The 21425-nt window shown below is 33.3% G+C and overlaps 1 protein-coding gene across 1 annotated transcript in view; it reads left to right on the top strand.

Annotated features, from left to right (window-relative positions):
- LOC134240066 (uncharacterized) overlaps positions 1 to 21425 on the top strand; it is a 47963-nt gene that overhangs the window by 13250 nt on the left and 13288 nt on the right. The window contains 16 exon segments of the mRNA XM_062722177.1: positions 14 to 28; positions 370 to 653; positions 2979 to 3065; positions 3432 to 3836; positions 4067 to 4152; positions 7083 to 7146; positions 7234 to 7419; positions 9721 to 9947; positions 12552 to 12837; positions 12922 to 13083; positions 13724 to 13892; positions 14270 to 14460; positions 14564 to 14803; positions 16405 to 16519; positions 16679 to 16789; positions 16895 to 17005. Of these exon segments, the coding sequence (XP_062578161.1) occupies positions 14 to 28; positions 370 to 653; positions 2979 to 3065; positions 3432 to 3836; positions 4067 to 4152; positions 7083 to 7146; positions 7234 to 7419; positions 9721 to 9947; positions 12552 to 12837; positions 12922 to 13083; positions 13724 to 13892; positions 14270 to 14460; positions 14564 to 14803; positions 16405 to 16519; positions 16679 to 16789; positions 16895 to 17005 (2739 nt within the window).

Raw genomic sequence — 21425 nt, 5'->3', positions numbered from 1 at the left:
TTTTTTGTTGCAGAACCAGGCAGATCATGTGAGTAATTTATTAGTTAAGAAGATGGGGGAATAAGGAGTGTAGAATGCCTATAGCTTCAGATATTAAGAAATCATATTCATTAATATAATATATATATGTGAATAAAGTATTTAAATTAAGTTCACATTATTGAAATTTATAAAATTATGATAAGTTAAACTTTTCCGAGAAAAAGAAATCGCTGGAAAAAAGTATTCTTTTATTGAAGTTTACTTTCACTTTTCAATTGTGTATCCGTGTGAGGGGAAACATGATGCATCTTTCTGAAGGGCCTTGTCTTATGCACGTGCATAAATATGATTTATCAAGTTGATAACCAAAGTTCATTACATTAAAAGGTGTTTCAGAAGTTCCTTCCAGTATCACGGTAGCTTACCATAGTGTTTCCTGGACAACTACGACAACTATAAACAATGGAATAAAACAGACTGTCCACGAACCAGATGTCAATCTTGTCTGCCAGTTTCAAAGACTAGCAAATCAGGATCTTTATTATGACATCACGTGGTACGCTGACAATACTGAAGTTCTTAGAAATCAAACCATCACCTCAAACATATCGGAAGTAGCTTTCTTATCAGGGACGCAAATGCTAGCTAAGGGCAAAAAGGCCAACTCAATGGTAAGTAGCTTAATCTTAAAAGTATATGTTTTATGGATGCTAGAACCAGGAAGGGATCATTTGTATAAGTATTTCTAATTTTTGTTAAACTACAAAAATGAAACAAATGTTTGATATCAATGCTTAGAATGAAACATATGGAGATAAAGAACAGTATTCGAGATCAAAAGTCCATAAACCAATAAAAATAGAAGCAGAGCAAACTCACAGTTTCAAAACATCAAAGGTGGGATCAGGTTCCATCGAAGTCTCCTGCTAATTGGTCACAGGTGCTGTGTGCTCCTTGTCATGATCGGGAAATGACGAAAAATCAGTCTTCAACTATGTGTATAAAAATGGACGTACACTTAGTATGAAAAACATCAGTCAGCAATTGACTGAATGATAAATTGTATTTGCTGACAAGATCATTGTAGAACTTAGGAAATGATGAGTTAAAGCGAGACCTCTCATATTCCTGTTTCATCAACTTTTTTGTCAATAATTTACCTCTTTTTAGAAATTGTTCATACGCAGTGTTCTTGTGTATGGAATGAACTGAAAGATATAAACTCCGCATGTGATGAGGTAATATTGCTGCATAAGTATGGGAAGTTGACGATAGAAAATTTAAAGTCATTTGCTAGACTTTTTTGGATTATTAGTTACAAATGTAATGATATAACAATAAGGTATGAAAAAAACCTTTAGGAAATGGATGTTTATTATCTATACTTATAAATAAAAAAATATGCAAATAAACTCCGATACCAGGGCACCAGCGTTCTTACTTCTCTAAAAAATCACTATATACAAGATGATGTCCGTAAACTATACTTAGATTTCACTCGCATAGTAAGTTTAGATTAAATTAAAAGTCTACTTTAATTTTCTATAAACAGCGATGAAATTGCAAAATCTGAGTAAGGTGGCGTTTCCAGTTGGCGGATCTAAGCTACTAGCAATTTTTATTAAAACTGACAACAAGCAGTCGTTTATTTATTTCATAAAACGTCACCATGGAACTATGCATTCAAAATTAATTGAAATTATGTAAAAGAAATAGGTTGTGATAACAGATTAAAAAGGGAAATAAGTAAATTATTTTCGTAATCCGCTAAACTTGATATGATGAAAGCTTCTAGAACATCGTATAGCATCGATCTTGATGTTGAAAAGAAAAACGAGGCGATTATAGCCGCATGAGCATAAAAAATGCTTTTGTGTGAATGTTCATTGAATTAATGGTAAATCATGGTAAATCATTGTCAACACTATAAGTTGTGCATATATTCATATATCAAAAGTCTACAACATATATGTAGTAAGTTTTTCTAATAAATTTATCGGTATTTGTATTTTCCTCAATGAGAGCATCGTGGCATTGAACCAAAAGTACAATATGCTGTCATGAAAAGAAAAAAATAATGAATGACGTATTTTTCAAATATAACTAAAGCTGTACCTTTTGAGCTTTAATCAAAACAATTTCAGTTTTTTCTGAATAGTCTTTTGTGTCAAATACTCGGCCTAGTCGTAGGGCGTGAAAAGGTTTTTTTTTTCATATATATGTATTTGGGACTTGAATTATAAATATGTATATATTACATGTATATGTACCTTATTGATATGTTAAAAAGTAAAGTACTTTTATTTCAATAAAGTAAATACATATTTATAAAGCAAGACACCAATGCCTGTGAATTTCAACAACCCCCAATTCTATTCATAAGTAAAATGTTCACATTCGCTGATTTTAAACTTCACGGAAATGAAACAAGCGCATCTGAACCCTAACAAAAAAAAATTACTATAGTAAAAATAGTTTACTTTTGTTAACTATTGTAAACTAAGGTAAATCAAAGTGTTAAAGTTATCACTATATTAAACCAAAGATTTCAAATTGTTCACTATAGTGTCAAAGTGTTCACTATAGTAAATCAAAGTTTTCAAAGTGTCAAAGTGATCACTACAGTTTATTATAGTTAACTCACTATAGTTTACCATAGTTAACTATAGTATTTTTTGATAGGAAGTACAGCATTCATTGCATTGTACATCAGGTTTCATTATAAACGTCAACTTTTTAAATTGTTATTTTTTCTCTCATGCTTCACAAAAAGGGGGTGGGGGTGGAGACCTACATTTATTTCTTCCGGAATTTTAAACAAAGTGTTCATTCTATAAACATGTAGGCTTTCAGTAACAACTACAGTAAAATATATGTCAGAAGTGGTAACTAAAAATTCAATTTCCCGCGCCTGTGAGGTATTTCATCTACATGTAGTATTTTCAAATAATTATTACCTTTAACCGTATCATAATTTCTAAATGTAAAATTTACAGATCCATTGTGTGGTTGGAGCAAAACTAAGTGCAGGTGACAGTCCTTGTGAGACCGGCACAAGTTCTCTATTCTATGCAGGAATAAAGGTATTAAGAACGAAAATAGGTATGGCAGTAAAAGCATATAGAGAGAAAGTTTCTTCTTAAAGAAAATGCGCGGCAGAAACCATGATTTATCATAAAATGAACTTACTGACTTGGATCTGAACCCCATTTTTATCATTTGTTTGGCGAATAAGGCAATAAAAGGTTCTGTATAAAAGAAGGGTTTGTGACTGGATATAATTTTTTTAAGTTAAACTCGTTTTCTATTCCCGAGCTTTGGGAAAGAAACGGCAAAACAAATACCATACATGTACAAAATAATATCCATTCCAAAACAAAATTAAAACATTTAGCATGGAGATATATTCGAATGACATCTTAGCACAATTTTATAATTCAATTTTGAAGGTTTTGACACCAATACTTCGCATAAATAGGGGTCAGAGCGCAAAGGTTGAACTACAGTTTACAATACCATTTATAAATCAAAACGGAATTGTTTACATTCCGGGAAACACGGTTAACGACCAACCAGTGCTGTATATTCAAATGGCGGTTCATAACAGTTCCTCTCCGATCTGTGACGATCCAAACAGAAAAGCCTGTGACAAAGAGATTAAGGCGTATAAATACCACGAACGGGACAAATATAATACAGACGAATGGAAAGGTATACATCAAATTAGTGTTCAAAATCAGAACGATGGAAATTTCAAACTGATTGACAAACACATAACGTTGCGTTTCGAAACGGGATCAACAAATGGCCTGGGCAGTGAAATATGGGCATCTATCACATTACCAGACATACAGGTTTGTATTTCTTTTCAACTAAATTTACCACAACAAAGGATTTCTTTTTGTAATACGTGCCAATACGCAAAATAGCTTAGACAAAGACCTTGTGTGCAGTTCCAGTACTTTGTTGTTATTAGATGATACATTTTTAGTATATAATTTGTAAATCATTATTGAGACAAAAAACACTGTTGAAAACCTATGATAAATTTTTTTTATTATCAACCGCTTGTATTTTTATCAAGGTTTATATAGAGGACAGCAGTTCGGCTTGGAAGGGGAAAAACTGCCAATCTCATACAGATCCACATATGAAGACGTTTGATGGAAAGTAAGGAAGAGTGAATTTAATATGCAGTATACAAAGGTTTATTCTCTAAAAAGAGTTCATATCATATCAATTTAATCATCAATATAAAACATTTCATTATCATAAGTCCATATTTAACCTTCCTGATTTTACCACCGTTTTCGGGAGTTGAACTACGAGGGGTGATCAAAAAGTTCGTGAACTATCTCTATATCTACAAAATCACAATTCAGATTAGAAAAAAAGTTTAGTACAAACATAGCCATACACAAATTCTATAAATAGCACATTTTGAATATGGTTTTACTCTTTGTGACGTCACAATGTGAAAATGACGTAACTATGTAGGTCACATGTGACAAAAAACTGATTGTGTCAGTCGTACTCGTTCAACGAACGACTGTACAATTTATGGTATATGTTAGAAAATCCTTTACAGTAGCGTCTAATAATTTGTACACAGTTTAGTAAGACAAATGACTTCCTATAAATTTAAACAATGATCGGATTGATCGTTTTAGTGAAGGATGGCAGATGGTTAAAAATGATATTTGTTACGTTGCCCAGTGAAAGCAAGTTTGAAAATGTGTTTTTAATTAAGCAATTTGCTATTAGAGACCTCCAATTTACACTTTGCCATATAGTTGAATATCTTAACAATTATATAATTACTAAATACCTAGGATATCGTTTAATTTAGATTTTAAACATATTAGATATGATAAAAAGTAGGCGCCCATTCTCTTTCCACTTTGAATAAACGTCTCTCCAAAAACAGAAGATTTGGGTATTGATAGTCGTCATGCTTATTTTTGGAAAGGCCATTCTATTGCCGAGATTTGACCATTTCTGACAAGTGAGCTGTTTTTGTAATAAAAATTAACTTACACGGAAAGAAATATAAAAGAAAAATTTTTTCAGCCTTTGTGCCAGAACGCTACGGAGGGGGTCACGTGACCGCCTATATCATGTGATTCGCACATGAGCAGAACGGTGGCAGATATGCAGTGAAATCAGAGAGGGCTAATTTAAAACAAAATCAACACAAAATCAACACTGAAACCAAATATTGTTTTATTTATGGAAGTTATTCAATTAGTTCGCGAACTTATTGATCACCCCTCGTATGTTCAATCTCCCTTGGTCATCACGCATTTTTACATGCGCAGTAGTTTGTGTTGATTATATAGAGCCGAAAACGAGGCTACTATGTCGACCAATTTACTCGGATGATATTCAACAGAAAACATGCATAAACATCCGCCACAAATAGTTCATGTCATTTTCTCCTGAATTGATCTTTTTTTTTTTATAATTTGAAATGTAAGTAAATGAAATGATAAAGTAATCTTATTTTGAATATTAGATTTCGTTCAAAGTAAAACTAGATTCTAAAGAACCTCAACAGTTTTTCGTAATGGAACTCATATTTAGTGTAGCGTCATCTATAAACACTGAAAGAGATACGAACGACAACTCTACATACTGACGGCAAGCGGTAAATCTAGTCTTCCCGACGGTCTAGAATATTTAGCAATTTCTTTTTTACAGGTGCGCAGAATTTATTCAAACTTTTCAGGAACATTTTCTTGGTTTACATGAATTCATTAATGCATAAAAACTCTAGGAAACATATGTAATTATTACTGAATCAGCAGTATCACCTGCCAAAAAGCGGTAAATCTAGTAATTTGTTATAAATGTTAAAACCAAAAATGGACACCGATGTTTTCATAGAATCGCGATTAAAAACAGCAAAATGAAGTTTTTTTTAAATAAAAGGAAAACCTCATTTACATACCAGATAATTTGTACGCACACAAACTCTCACATATACCACTGTTCGTATGTTTGTTCATTTTAAAAATATTTGTTTTTAACTTTGTATTGTTTTTTTCTTCACAATATTAAAAAAAATTAAGTTCTGACGTACACCATGTATAATGTTCGTGTAATTGAAATACATTTATATTCACAGAGAAGTTTTATATACCAAACCTGTTAGCTCTTAAAAGGATAATGTGTGAAAATCAACATTTTATCAACATTGATATTATTCCGTGAAACTGAAATTTTCATAACACATGGGTAAAGGTGCCAAAGAAAATTATATTACAAATTTGAAGTTGAACTAGAGATACTGTTAGCAGTTAAGAATATCAATGATCAACCGCCTCTAATATGAATATAATGGCAGTGTCCATGTTTTGCAATGGGAAACCCAAAATATGGTAGGATGAAAAAGTAATAGAAGGTGCACAACGGCAATATGTAATAAGATATCTTTGAAAATTTCATTCAGTAGTGTAAGAAGAATTGCGGATAAGAGATGGGTATACATAAAGCGTAACAAACAGATGGACGGACATCCCGATTAATAAATACCCTCCCGTTTTTCAAGCAGGGGGTATAAAAAAGGACTAATGTAGACGGACAAGCATTATGGCCCATGCATTTTTTTGCTATTCAATGTCTGTGAATGTCTTTCTCATGATTCTTGCAACATAAAAAATCTGAAACAGTTGTCTGCATTTGAAATAATAATATTGTTCACTCACTTAACCTCCCGATCAAAGATTCTATTTTAAACCATGTTCAACTCCCATGAGTGCTTTCAGTACTTTGATTAATAAGGTCTTTCGTCTCGGTCTTCCGTCTCCAACGGAAGATTGATTTACCGTTCAAGGCAGTTGAGAACATAGGTTACAAAATTGACCATTGCTGTAAAGGAAACAAAGATTAAATTAGATTTTTATGCAGAAAATATTGAAGCAAAAAATTGTTATTTCCTTCCTAGTTCACTTTTTTCCCGTCAAGAATGTAGACAATTATATAAGTTACATAGACTTCTTTATACTTTATATTGCATTTAAAACTTAGGACAACGAAAACAAGTTTTGCAAACCTGTAATGGTTTTTATGTAATTATGCAAAAATGCAAATCGTTGTAGATACTATGAATGCCAGTTGGATGGGACTTTCATATTGTACAGAAACGAGATATTCCAACAAGAGGTCTGACCATTTTTTTTTTAAACTCTATTTGATTTAAAAGATGGTATGTATTGTTTGATTAGATATTGATAAAGAAATTTATATCAGGTACAAGAAAAACACCATATGTGTCATCCAGACTATTCCTACCCAAGATGCACTTGTGCGGTTGCTGTGAGGTCAGGAAAAGACGTTTTTATTGTAGATATATGCAGCACCCAAACGGTCATCAATTTTCCTTCTTGTGAGGATAAAGTTTTAAAAGTCATCAAAGCAACTGATAAACTCTATAAGGTAAAAATATTCTCCAAATACACTTTAGTACCACATTATCAACTTAACCAATTACGTCTCATAGTAGTAATCCTAATTTTAAAAAGATTTTAGGAAATCATTTAAAAAAAATGTTTGGTTGTCCTTTCCCGACCGACTGACTATATTGTTGTCTGACTTAGAACTATAGGACACGATGTTTTTGTCCCATAACATATGTAACAAATATGTTGACAAAGATTTTCCCATCTTCCTGCCGACCAAATAATTTTAACCTGAGCAGGGAGAGGAAAAACATTTATTTTAAAGACGGCTGTATCTCCGGTCTCACATCAAGTTCTTATGTGCACAATGATCACATAGAACACTTGGAACAATTTGGCAATTTTTCCATTCAAATTGTGATAAGTGATAACCTTTCAACGCCTAAAAAGTCTTAAAATACAAAGAAATTATCAATTTTTTAGGTCACCTGGGTCACTCAGGTGAACTTATTGCTCTCTGTTTTCGTCCGTCGTCGTAAGTCGTTCGTCGTCAATCGGTCGTAAACTTTTGAACTTTTTCAGCTTCGTCTCTAGAACTACTGAGCCAATTTCAACAATTTTTGGCATATAACATCTATGGGTGAAGGGAAAGAAAAATTGTGAAATTCATGGCCCCTGCCCCTGTGGGCTGAGGGGCGGGGACAAAACCACTAAAATTAATGCAATCTTTAAAAATCTTCTTCTTTACTCCTGGACATCAAGCAGTCAAAGTCTTTGCATGATTATAATCAGCATTGAGTCCTCTACAAAAATAGTGAAATTCATGGCCCCAGGGTCAAGGGTTCTAGTGCTAGGGTGGGGCTATATAGATTATATAGTTAAAATGCATTATTTCTTTGAAAATCTTCTTCTCTGGTCCTGGGTATTAAACAAACAAACTTAATGTATAGTTATGATAAGCGATAGTGTCTCTTCCAAAATTGTGAATTTCACGACCCCCGAATCAGGAGTTCTGGAGTTAAGGTGGGGTTATTTATAGATTATATAGAGAAAATGCATTATTTCTTTGAAAATCTTCTTCTCTGCTCCTGAGTATTAAATAAACTAACCAAGTACATAGTTATATTGAATAAGGCTTCTTCTTCCAAAATTATGAATTTCATGACCCCTGGGTCAGGGGTTCTGGTGTTAGGGAGGGGCTCTATTTATTGCATAGTGAAAATGCACAAATTTTTTGAATACCTTCTTCTCTGCTTCCTGGGCATTAAATAAACTAACCAAGTACAAAGTTATGACGAGCAAGAATGTCTCTTCCAAAATTGTGAATTTCACGGCCCCTGGGTCAGGGGTTCTGGTGTTGGGGCGGGGCTCTATTGATTGAATAGTGAAAATGCCTAAATTCTTTGAATATCTTATCTGCTTCTTGGATATTAAATAAACTAACCAAGTACAAAATTATGATAAGCAACAATGTTTCTTCCAAAATTGTGAATTTCATGGCCCCTGGGTAGGGAGTTCTGGTGTTAGGGCGGGGCTCTATTGATTATATAGTGAAATGCATGAATTCTTTGAAAATCTATTCCTCTGCTGATAAATATTATGCCAATGATCTAAGTACATATATATGACGAAAAAAGGTTCCCTTTCCATACAGATTAATTTCATGGCCCCTGGGTCAGGGGTACCTGTTGGGTTGGGTTGGGAGGGGGGGGGTACTTAGTCTGAAAATAAATTAATGCTTCAAAATATGCTCTTTGGTATTAATCAATCATTTATGATGAAATAAAATTTATGATAAAATTTTGAAATATGTTGCTCTAGGGTTACTGGTTCCTGTGGGGTGGTGGGCAAAAGTGGTGGTTATAAAATGGAAATGCATTTTCTTTTTGTTACTCTGATCTATCTCTGGGTATTAAGTACATGTAACCAAAGTAAGTATGTTAAGTGTATAATTATGATAAACAATGATGCCTCTTTCACAATTGTGAATTGATGGCTTTTGGTTCAAAACATGAACCAAATTAAATTGCTGAAAAAATGTAACATGACGCTCAGATGACCTATAAGGCCTGTGGACCTCTTGTTTTTAATCTTAAGAGCTTGTAAAAATGCAAGTATAAAAAAAACAATATTTTTTCATCTGAATATTCCTTCAGATTTGCAAAATTGCACAATAAGTATCAGTGAGACTAATCTAAAATATTTAAAAATTGTTTTATTGTCCAATTTTGTTTTTTCCAAGATATTTCTGTATTCTCTTTCTATTTGTAAAATTATTTGCAGATAAATGTTTTTGAAGTATTCACATTTATTAATTTTTTTTTTCTATGTATTTTAGGTCATTTTCCCAACAGGCACATTAGTTGAAATTAAATTTACCTCTTGGCCAAATTGGAATGATTGGCATTTAAATATCGATATTTACCCGTCGCCCTCTGATGTTGGGAATTCTAGTGGTCTGTGTGGAATCCTTGATAACGATGATACAAATGACTTTACCTGGAACAATGCTGATAAAACCGTGGACAACCACAATCCCCCTAACGAATTCTCTAAATCGTGGAGGTAATGTATGTCTAGGTTATGTGTATACAACGTGCTGCGTGAAATTCCTCAGTATGTTCAATTTATAATGAAGGAATTTTGGAAAATATTGAAGAAAAAATCTTAAACTAGTTTAAATTGCTCTATAACAATAAAAGTGAAATGAACCAAATTAATTATTTCTATATTGTCAAATTATGAATCGGATCGCGGTGCAGGTCATGTTTAGTAATATTTTCTGTAAAATAGAGGAAAACAATCATAGACTTATTAATCAAAAACTGTTACATGTTTTATCCTGCTTTTTTTTGGCTGAGGTGAAAAGAAATTCGTTGTAGATCGTCACCGAGCAGGAGATATCGATGCAATTTTGTTTTGTACTCGGGAAAAACCCCGAATAAACTCTTTAAATGTTAATGGAATTAAAAAAAATGTCGAAAGTAAGTTTTGCATGTTTAACTGGTAACAGTGACAGAGACTCTGTATCTGACAAGAACAATCTGTAAAAAAAAGTTTATCTGGTAAAATTCTGAACAAAGAAAAATATAAATATCATGGGAAAACAAAAAGGCTAGGCAAAGAAATCAAAGCATTAAGAAAGTTACACAACGTAAAAAATGTTACAAAATAAATGTCAAGTGATAGAAAAAAGGTTTTAATGAGTTTTGACAAATTCTTGACGAGATGTTTTTTTTTTATTTTACATTACCGCTTAGTTAGCCCAATGGATACTAATCATGTGATTTAAAAATGAAGTAAATTGATTTCTATTATATCGAATTGAATGAAACTTAACATATCAATAAAGCAAAATTTTCTACACGTGATATTGCACTCTTTTAAGATCTCTTTCAAGTCATATCACGAACAATGCTTTAATGTTGAAAATTAACAATTTCAATACCTGTCATTGATAGATATAAATTTCAGATTAATCGAAAGAACTCTTTGTTTTGTACAAAGTACAGTTTAATGGTATTTGAATAATTTTTTAAAATACCAGCGCTAATAAGTAAATTATACCTAACTCTAGCTCTTGAAATAAGGGGGATAGACGATATTTTCCATTAAAATCGGTCTTTTGCATTTTTGAAAAAGTCTTTAAAATATAATAAAATGTTCCTTATATCTTTTTTTATGTCTTACGCAAATGAATTTAACATATATAGAATAATAAATTAAAATGTTATTGTTTTAAATCGCTTTGAAATAGGTGAAAATAATAAGCATTTTTGTCTATAATCATATAAGCTTTGGTATGAATTTGAGAAATGACAATCAATATTACCTGTAAAAAGGAATTTTTGTTTCATGGGGGATATTTTAAAGATATTTTCCATTTTCCGTTGAAGTGTAACCAAAACTATATCCTTATTTGTTTTCCCAAAAAAGGAGTGTTTTAAGAAAATCTATATAAAAACCTATAAAACTATTAAAAATCATTCGAAAATGTTAAATTTTGAAAAAATGACTGAGGGTAGGCAGGAGAACAACATTTTCGTTCGCAGTTCTTATTACATTAGATATTATTTAACATACTTTCATGTAAATTGGTTGAATCTGATTCGTCGAGACACTTTTTTTAAAAACACTATTACCCACTGAATAAGGAAGCCACGCACTCCAGCGCAGCAACATTCAACTTTGCTTGACGACGAGTGATATTTTAAAAACGTCGGCTGCGCAGAAGTTATGCAAGCAAGGTTCACTTTAATATGTACTTGTATAAAACATTCAGTATAATCTATTCTAATACGATTATTGCAGACATCAAAGAAATGCCGTGGACATTATTCTCCAATAAATCACGAAAGTCATCAAAAAATTATCAGATCAAAATCAAACCTGTACATTTAAAATAAATATTTGACTCTAAAATGAAATACTTGATAAGACCACTTTTGCAGTCTGAACACTGTAAATTGCATCAAATTGCCGATGAATGTAGGTTTTTAAAGTCAAGCTGGGCTATTCCACGGACCTCCCTACACATTTTAATACCAATAAAGCAGTTAAAGAGGAACATGAATTGTTATAAGATATTCATTTAAATTAATCAATAAATATAACGAACAAATTTGAAATTCAAAAAGGCTTTTCTTTTGCAACAGAAGCTCAAATTGTCTGCATTCCATACACATGTAAGCAAACAAATTTTCCCTCTGGTGATAAATGGAACAACGCAAACGAGACATGGTGACCTATTTCGTTTCTCTATCGAGGAAACGATCAGGCGTATTTTAGCGATCCTCATGATCTTTGTAGAATAGAAATAAAGTCCTTGTTGTCGTAAATGTCGCAGGATAACCTCCTCCGTCTCGAAATGTTGTTTGAAATATAAAAGCCTCGGCTAACGCCTCGGCTTTATCTTTCAAACAACATTTGTCGACCTCGGAGGTTATCCTGCAACATTCACGAAAACGCGGACTTTATTTCTTAAATAAATATTGCATGTAGTTGAAGGATGCGATATTTATATATTAAAATCGAAAATGATATGTATAACATTTACTAATTATTATCATAAATGGTAAATGCCATTATAAACAACAGGTTGGCAATACACGCTCGATTGTTCGTGAAGATATCTATCATATTTAATCTTTTAAAAATCTTAAATTCAAGGGTTGAAAATGATGAGGCAGACCTCTTTGACAACAAGGTATATGACAGTCTAAAGTCCATAACAACAGTCTACGACCGTACTTGTACCTGTAAAAGGAATGCCAATAATCCACACGATGGGGACATCATCTGTAGTTACGGCAATTACAAGAACTGCAAGTTCGCTGTTGGAAAAAGGTACTACTGTATCTTAAATCCAGAAGGCCAGTTAAGGAGAAAAAGGGACCTTCGTCATTTGCAGTCGCTGTCAGCTACTGATCCTAGAGAAAAGGAAATTCATGCAAAGGTACACCTTGAATTTTTCCCCAAATTAACTGTAAAGCATTTTCCCAAACTTGAAGTTACTTTATCGCCTTTTTTCTTGAATCAGAGTCGAATGAAGAGACAGACGAATACTTATGTGATGTCTTTTGAAAATGCGACGACCATATGCAATGAAGCATTCGAAGCATCTGCATCGTATCTCATGTGTCAGGAACACGTCAGTGATCTCTCCAATACCTCGCTAATTAACTGCGTGTCTGATGTCATGGTATGTGTAAACACCTCGCTGATAAACTGTGTATCTGATGTCATAGTATGTATAAACACCTCGATGATTAACTGTGTATCTGATGTCATAGTATGTATAAACACCTCGATAATTAACTGTGTATCTGATATCATGGTATGTATAAACACCTCGCTAATTAACTCTGTATCTGATATCAGTGTATATATAAAGACCTTGCTAATTAACTGTATATCTGATGTCATGTTACGTATAAACACCTCGCTAATTAACTAGTATCTGATGTCATGTTATCTACACATAATTATTCTTTTTACGGGTTAATCAATTTCTTAGTAATCCTGAGCATAAAGTGAACATACATTCAATTTATCTTAAGAGTGCTGTCTTACAGGAAACTTTAATTATTGTGTATAAAATCCTTTCTCGAACTTTCATTATTCATATGAAAAAAGAAAATAAACAAAATCAGTTAAACCTTATCTAAGGCTATTTAGTTCCAAAATAGATCTGCAATATTGATTAAAAGAATGGTTAAAGTCCCTAAAATAAAAAAGGTATATATTTAAAAGGATGTTATTCTATAAAGAATGCATGTAATACTTTGCTCTTGTTGGTGATTTTGAAATTGTATGTTTACTTCCCTTGTTAATAACATCAGATGACTGGTGACGTTAACATCACAAAGATTCACATAGAGGCGGCACTGGAGCAATGCTCAACATTCGTCGTACTAAACGCCACTTTCCAGGAAACGGAACCGGAAATAACGTACAGAATTGAGAGTCTTTGTGAAAACAACTGTAGCGGAAATGGTGTATGTAATTCTGGTAAGTTGAAAGTAATCTGGGGCTTCTCTCCTGCATATCTGTTCATTCAGTTTGAGTAAGATACACTAAAACAAAATTGCCCTTGTCAAATATGATTGTTGTAATATTAATGCTTTATAAAGCTAAACCAAGTCATCTTTACCCACCGAAATCTGTCATGTAATTAATTGAAATTAAACAAACAGCGTACTGAAAAGTGACAGAATGTCAGTTATTCAAAATAAATTCATTCTTTCCACACATATCGGTGACCATTTAGTTGATTGAAAAGAGAATCTTATGCATTGTGCATTTGATGAATTATTTTTTCCCTTAGGTTAAAAGATATGCTCAAAAACAGTAGAATTTGATTAAAAAATATCTATTCTACATTGTAGGTAACTGTACCTGTAATATCGGGTATGTCGGTAGCGACTGTTCCTTTGACCTGTCTGGTCCACCCTCTATAACACACATCTCTGATTTTGGATTTTGTGACAAGACTTCTGAAGCCTGCGAGGAAATCACTCTGTATGGGAAGTACTTCCTGGAAAATATGAACACCACGTGTTACATGAGGAGGAAAATGGTATTTTGTGTACAATTTCTGAATTGCATTGTTAAAATGCTTTATATGCAAAAGCAAGTATTTCTTTTGATAAATGAGACAACATATTATCTTTATATTTCAGCTTGCAGAAGATGGTTCAGTTTTATCAGAAATAAACTATGAATCCAGTCTTCAAGAAAGAACACTATTTGAGGGGTACTGTCCCCTTGACTACAATACAGATGAGCACTGGGTCAGTGAATTCAGATTTAACGTATCGAACGACGGCAGTAGATACACAGAGAACTATAGCGTCTATACCTATCAATCTCTCTGTCAAGAACTGAAAAATGATACAGGGAACATCACATTTATATTTAAGGTACGTGTGAATATTTACAAAGGGAATACAGGGTTCCCCATGGGCCATTGAACGTGGCAGTCCCGCCACAGTCAAATTTCTTAGCGCCACCGTTAAATCAAAGTACTCAGAAGTACAGAGAGCCGGGCTTATTTACAGAGTAGAATGGATTTCTTACATGAATCACGTTTATATTCTGATGAAAAAATTATTTTAAAACTATCAATATAAATGATACGAAACTGACAGTGAGTTTTTCAATCCTAATACCACGGTCCGATTTTGTCAGAATCAGAATTAATCTGGTACCGCAGCTGAATGTAAACAAACAGGCCAGTCTGGTTCCCTCTCCTGCTTTACCTCGTATGTGTAGAGAACAACGGTAACACTGATTATCAAAAATCCTTACGCTAATTAACTATGTTCTTTGACTTATGAAGTTTTCTAAGTCATTACTACTAATGTTTATTTTATATAGATAAAACTTCGTTTTATTTTTGTTGCTTTATTTAGCGTTTGGATTATCTCAAAAGCGGTTGAGAGTAAGAACTATAATTTTGCACGTAACTTTAAAATGGCGACTATGGGGTCAACACCCTGCCTTGAACAGGATCACATAAGCCGGCAATTGCTCTTTGAGCAATAAGCCCGGCTAAAATCAGCGCTATGTTCCGCCAGAGTTAAAATATTAGCGCCAAAGGTAAAGTCGTCGTTGTCAGTACGATAAATATTATGAATTTTTAATCAAGTAAACCTCTAAACCTCCAAATTATGTACCGTTTTCAGTTTCTAATACTAAACTGTTAATTTACTCTAGTTACGGGCCGTTGTTTGGCTTGCACAATTATCTTCTAAACTGCGCTGGAGACATGAAGTTGTGTTTTTTCACTCGTCACGATAATTGCAAAGGAAATATTTAATATCAATTAGCTTATGCTTAAATAGTTTTATAGTTAACCCTGTCTCTTACATTTGCACTGCGAGTCAAAACATCGGTATATGTCTTATGTGACCTACCAGAATTTCCTCTGAATATCTTTAATAAACAAAGTATGTTAATTTTTAACTTTAAAATAAAATCATGCATTTGTTAAATTATGGTTAAATTACTTAAAACATGTTATTACTGATATTTTTTTCAGATTCTGTGACCATATATCTATTAACATAGTACTTATGTGTTTAGGAAGGGGGGTCTTTTTCACAGTATATAATGTAGAAATAATTTATTTATAGTTCTACACTATGTTAAATCGATATATATTTTTTTAATTAATATTTTTAAATTCAAGAAGCATTTTCCCAAAAAATTAATGCTATTTGCATTTGAATAATAATTCATATTATGTAATATGTGATTTTGGGATAAGTACTTTGCGCAATTCTTGCGCCACAGTAAAATTTGAAATAATGGAAAACCCTGTAATACATCATGCCAACACATAGTATGCCACACAATGAGTCTGAAATCTCATCTGAAAGAACCAAATTTTTCTATTAATTGGCTCCTTGAACAGTTGTGTTTTAAAAATTTTAAAATATAACATTTTATTTTCATTATTTCATAGTGTTTGTACCATTTGAGGATTTTCTCAAATACAATGTAAAACATTGTTTTGTAGGATGGTTATTGCTACATTAACAATACCTGTGTGGCTGCTGGAGATACAAATAAGGACAATCTGTGTGATATATGTGACACGGCGAGCAATAAATACCAATGGTCATTCAACGCAGGTATTTCTACTTAAAATTATGACGTTTTAATTAAAACCTTAAATTTTGTGAATTCAAAAAAATGCCAAGATGTTTACATGTATAGTAAATAATTTGTTATATAATAAGAACACTGCTTAATTGATGACTTGTTAATGAATGCATTTTTTATACAATTAGGACACTGTTTTATTGATGGGAAGTGCTCCACGAGAGGAGCAATCAATGGTACAAACCCTTGCAGTGTGTGTAATCCATCTATCAACATAACATCCTGGTCTTCTAATCCAGGTAATTATTTGTTTATACTCTTCTTGTTCTTCTCAACTAATATATGTTCTGTCTGTTTTAAATACAGCATCCACTATGTATTCACTATTATTTTTTACCATTCAGGATTCTGTTTCATTGACAACATATGTTACTCTGATGGCCAAGTCAATCCAAACAAAAGCTGTGATATCTGCCAGTCAAATATCTCAAGAAGTGACTGGATATTTAATGAAGGTAATTTGTTTACTGCGTGATTTATTGAATATTGTTTAATGCCGAGTTTGGCAATATTTCAGCAATGTTTCGGTAGTTTTTGTTTACTAAATGTTGTCAGGACTTTGGTGTCGGCCCATAAGCTAAGCATCCAGAGAAGTTTTCTTGGTTGATATGAATCTTCAAATATAAATCAGAAAAAGTCATTGTTTTGGGACATTTTCAAAAAAGTGTCGTCTTGTATTTTAAATCAACAATCTGTCTAAAAAAAAGGCAGAATCACGTTATTTTGAAATCATAACCCAAGACGATAGAGTGCCACATCAATCAGGATGAAAATCTTACCTATGAATGTGTAGGAAACACTTGTTTACTTAAGAACAGCATAATTGTTCAACGCTATTTTTGTAAGGTCACCTAGTAAACTCAGGTGATCTATTGCTATCCATTTTCGTCTGTCATCGTTCGTCGTGCGTGAATATTTGAATATTTTCAGCTTCTGCTCTGTAACAGCTGAACCAATTTCAACCAATTTTGGTACTGTACATAGCATCTGTGGATGAAAGGGAACAAAAATTATGAATTTTATGGTCCCTGCCCCCCTGGGGCCTGGGGGTGTGGCCAAAACCACTAAAATTAATGCAATCTTTAAAAATCCTCTTCTTTACTCCTGGACATCAAGCAGTAAAACTGTTGGTATGATTGTAAGGGGACGACCATTTGATCCTGAGGGGGGGCCTGGCAAATTTTTTTGAGACGGATTATTTATTTTCATGCCTGTCTAGGACAGATTATTTATTTTCAAGATTATCAAGGACAGATTATTTATTTTCTTCTATGTCTTACCGTACCTTGATCAATTGATTCTAAAGACTAATCATTTATATACCATATTCGGATACAGGATTTGGGGAGGAGACAGGTATAACTTTGTTTAGGCAAGAGGTCTTGGGCCGCCGTAAGAACCCCAGTGGGTCCTGGGCGAAGCCCTGGTGGAGGCCAAGGGAGTAACCCCCCACCCCGAAGCTCTTGGGGTTTCGTGTATTTTAAGAGTAAAACCAGGCATTTTAGTGTGGTATTGGTTATTATGAACCAAAGTATGACATAATTAATACTGGTCATACCGTACTTTGAATGAAGTAAGTTCAGGGAGCAAAATCAACTAAAGCTCTTGGGTTTTTCAATATGTATAAGAGTAAAACTTTTGTAGGAATTGGTTATATTTGTACCAAAGTATGATATTATTAAGCCATATCATACTTTGAATGAAAAGGGCCCAGGGGGCAAAGCCCCCTGAAGCTCTTGTGTTTTTGTATATTTTAAGAGTAAAACTAGGCACAAAAATATTGGTATTGTCCCAAAGTATAGCAAAGTATAGCATTATTATTATTATTATTCGTATCATACTTTAAATTTTAAGGGAGGTCCTGGGGTCGTACACATTTACGTCCCCCTTAAATCCACCAGTGTGTATTTGTATTAATTAATCTGGAAAGTATAATTATTCGACAAGAAAATTTATCTTTTGTGGTGTATAATAATTGGTTTGTATTTAAAGTTATTCATCACAACTACTATAAAGTGCACATTGTCATGTTGATAAAATGACTTAAGTATCCAGTCTGGTAATCTGATTTTAAATACTATTTGGTTCTAAAATGGCGAGCGAAGCGAGCCAAACAAATTTTGAATTGAAGACTTTTGATATTAAATTACACGTAAATAAAAAAGGTATTTTTACAATATTTAAATATCAGAAGTCAAGGTCAGATTATTTATTTTCTCTGTATCGGAGGACAGATTATTTATTTTCAACATTTTCAGGGACAGATTATTTATTTCCAAAATCTGCCAGGCCCCCACCTCAGAATCAAATGGTCGTCCCCTAATCAGCATTGAGTCCTCTACCAAAATGTGAAATTCATGGCCCCAGGGTCAGGGGTTCTAGTGTTAATGTGGGGCTATATAGATTATATAGTGAAAATGCATATTTCTTTGAAAATCTTCTTCTCTGTTCTTGGGAATTAAATAAAATAAGTACATAAATATGATAAGCAAGAGTGCCTCTACCAAAATTGTGAATTTATGGCCCTAGGGTTGGGGGTTCTGGTGTTCGGGCCGGGCTCTATTGATTATATAGTGAAAATGCAATATTTCTTTGAAAATCTTCCTCTCTGCTTCTGGGTATTAAATAAACTAACTCAGTACATATACTATTCAAAAAAGAAACGCATAGTAGGAACAATGCCTTGAAAATTTGTTATAGTTTTGTCATACCTTTTATTTTTGTATGGATACGATGTATTCGAGTGAAATAAATGATTTTTTAATAATGCAATTTTTAACTTTACAGCTATTCTACAGGTCTCACAGACAAAAAGACCTGATTTTGCAAAATTTCCCCCAAAATTTTTATCTCAATTTTCATTTGTTGATTTCCGATGCAATTCCTTCAAGTACAAAGGGGCTTTCAAAAGCGGGGGTTCTCGATATTTTGAATCTGGTTTTATCTGAAAAATGACGCTTCCTAAAATTGCTGCATCTGAATGTTACGTGGCACAAAAAGGAAAATTGGCGACTGGAAGCACGGGTACCGCAATCAACAATTGCAAGAGGTTTTAATGTTACACACAGACCATATCTAACCTATAAAATATAAACCATTAACATCGAACACCCAATTTTCGCAAAAAATTTGGAAGACTACGTGTGTCATCAGCAGCGCAGCATCACTTCCGAGGATTACGCAAATTGCATGAATGTAATGCAAGGACGTCATCTTAAGCATTAGCTCTCCATGAACTGCACAGATCATCAAACAATACCGTTTTCAGTTGACTACGAATTATTGCAAGAGGATTATTCATGCCATTGTTCCGACCCCACAACACCCCAAATATCGACTTCAAAGATCTTAGATGAATAGAGTATGACCACAGGATCACTGCTGAACATTTTGGTTAATCTGCTAGTCCAGAATGTTTATCTGAAAGCCTCTTATAAGTTTAAGAGTGCTAATGCTTTTTATTGAAGGTTTGATAGAAAACTGCCTCAATGACGTTAAAAAAATTGGTGGTGGTAGTGTAATGATATGGGAAATGGTATTATAAGAAAGTAAGATTGATTTGGTTCGAATTCAATGGATTTTGATGAAAAAAGGTACTCTAACCAAATTCTACCTACAGATACCCATTCAATTTTGCAGCATCCTAGAGCCGTATTGCAATCTCACAATACACAGCCACATATGACTCGTTCGACAAACCTATACTTGCAAAGAAACAACAACCTGTCTCAGTCACAGTCATCTAAATCGCTAGATTTAATCCAAATTAATCAGCATTAGACAAAATGGATTGACATGATTTGCCAAAGACAATCGCATCCCCAGACTCTGCAACAGCTGACTAAAGTTCTACATTTGGAGTTGGAGAGTATTCCTATACAGTTCTTATTACACACATTTGCTTCCATTAGATGCCGTTTGTGGCTATCATTTGTGTCTGCGGAGGGCATACCAGATATTGATCTTTAATGGTCTTAAACTGACTATAATTTTAAAATTGTTGAGAAATTATATTATGACATTTAGATAGTATTCCTGTTGCTTACCACATTTCTGTTTTATCAATGCATCATTTTACTAAATAATCTTTATGTTCAATGTGTCACTTAAATTCTACGATGCGTTTCTTTTTTTGAAGAGTATAGTTGTAATGATCAACAGTGCCTCTACTTAAATTTTGAATTTTATGGTCCCAGGGTCAGAGGTTCTGGTGCTAGTGTGGGGTTCTATTGAATATAATTATAGTGAAAATGCATTAAATCTTTTAAAATCTTCTTCTCTGCTTCTGGGTATGAAATAAATTTACTAAGTTGATAGTTGTGATGAGCAACAGTGCCTCTACCAAAAGTGTAAATTTTATGGCCCCAGGATCAGGGTTTAAGGTGTTAGGACGGGGCTCTATTGATTCTATAGTAAAAATGCATTATTTCTTTGAAAATCTTCTTCTGTGTTCCAAAGTATTTGATAAACTAATTAAGTAGAAAGTTATGATGAGCAAGATTGCCTTTTCCAAAATTGTGAATTGTATGGCTCCAGGGTCAGGGGTTAATGTGTTAGGCGTAGCTTTATTATAATCATATAGTGAAAATACATTACATCTATGAAAATCTTTTTCTCTACTCCTGGGTAATAAGCAGATGAACCTCCTATATAGTTATGGTGTGCAAGGGCTCTTCTTCCAGAATTGAAAATTTCAAGGCCCCTGGGTCAGAGATACCAAAGGGGGAGGGGGGCTCTACTTATATACTGAAAATGAATTGTTTGAAATCTGCTCTTTGGTATGAATCAAACATTTTTGATACGCAAGTGTGCCTTTTCAAAAATTGTGCAATGTGTAGACATAAGGTCAGGGTTTCATGTGTGGTAGGGGCACTT

This window comes from Saccostrea cucullata, unplaced genomic scaffold (assembly GCF_032062105.1).
Source record: "Saccostrea cucullata isolate Sc308-1 unplaced genomic scaffold, CSIRO_AGI_Scuc_v1 ctg3714, whole genome shotgun sequence".
NCBI lineage: Eukaryota > Metazoa > Mollusca > Bivalvia > Ostreida > Ostreidae > Saccostrea > Saccostrea cuccullata.
This window is presented reverse-complemented; position numbering and strand designations above follow the sequence as displayed.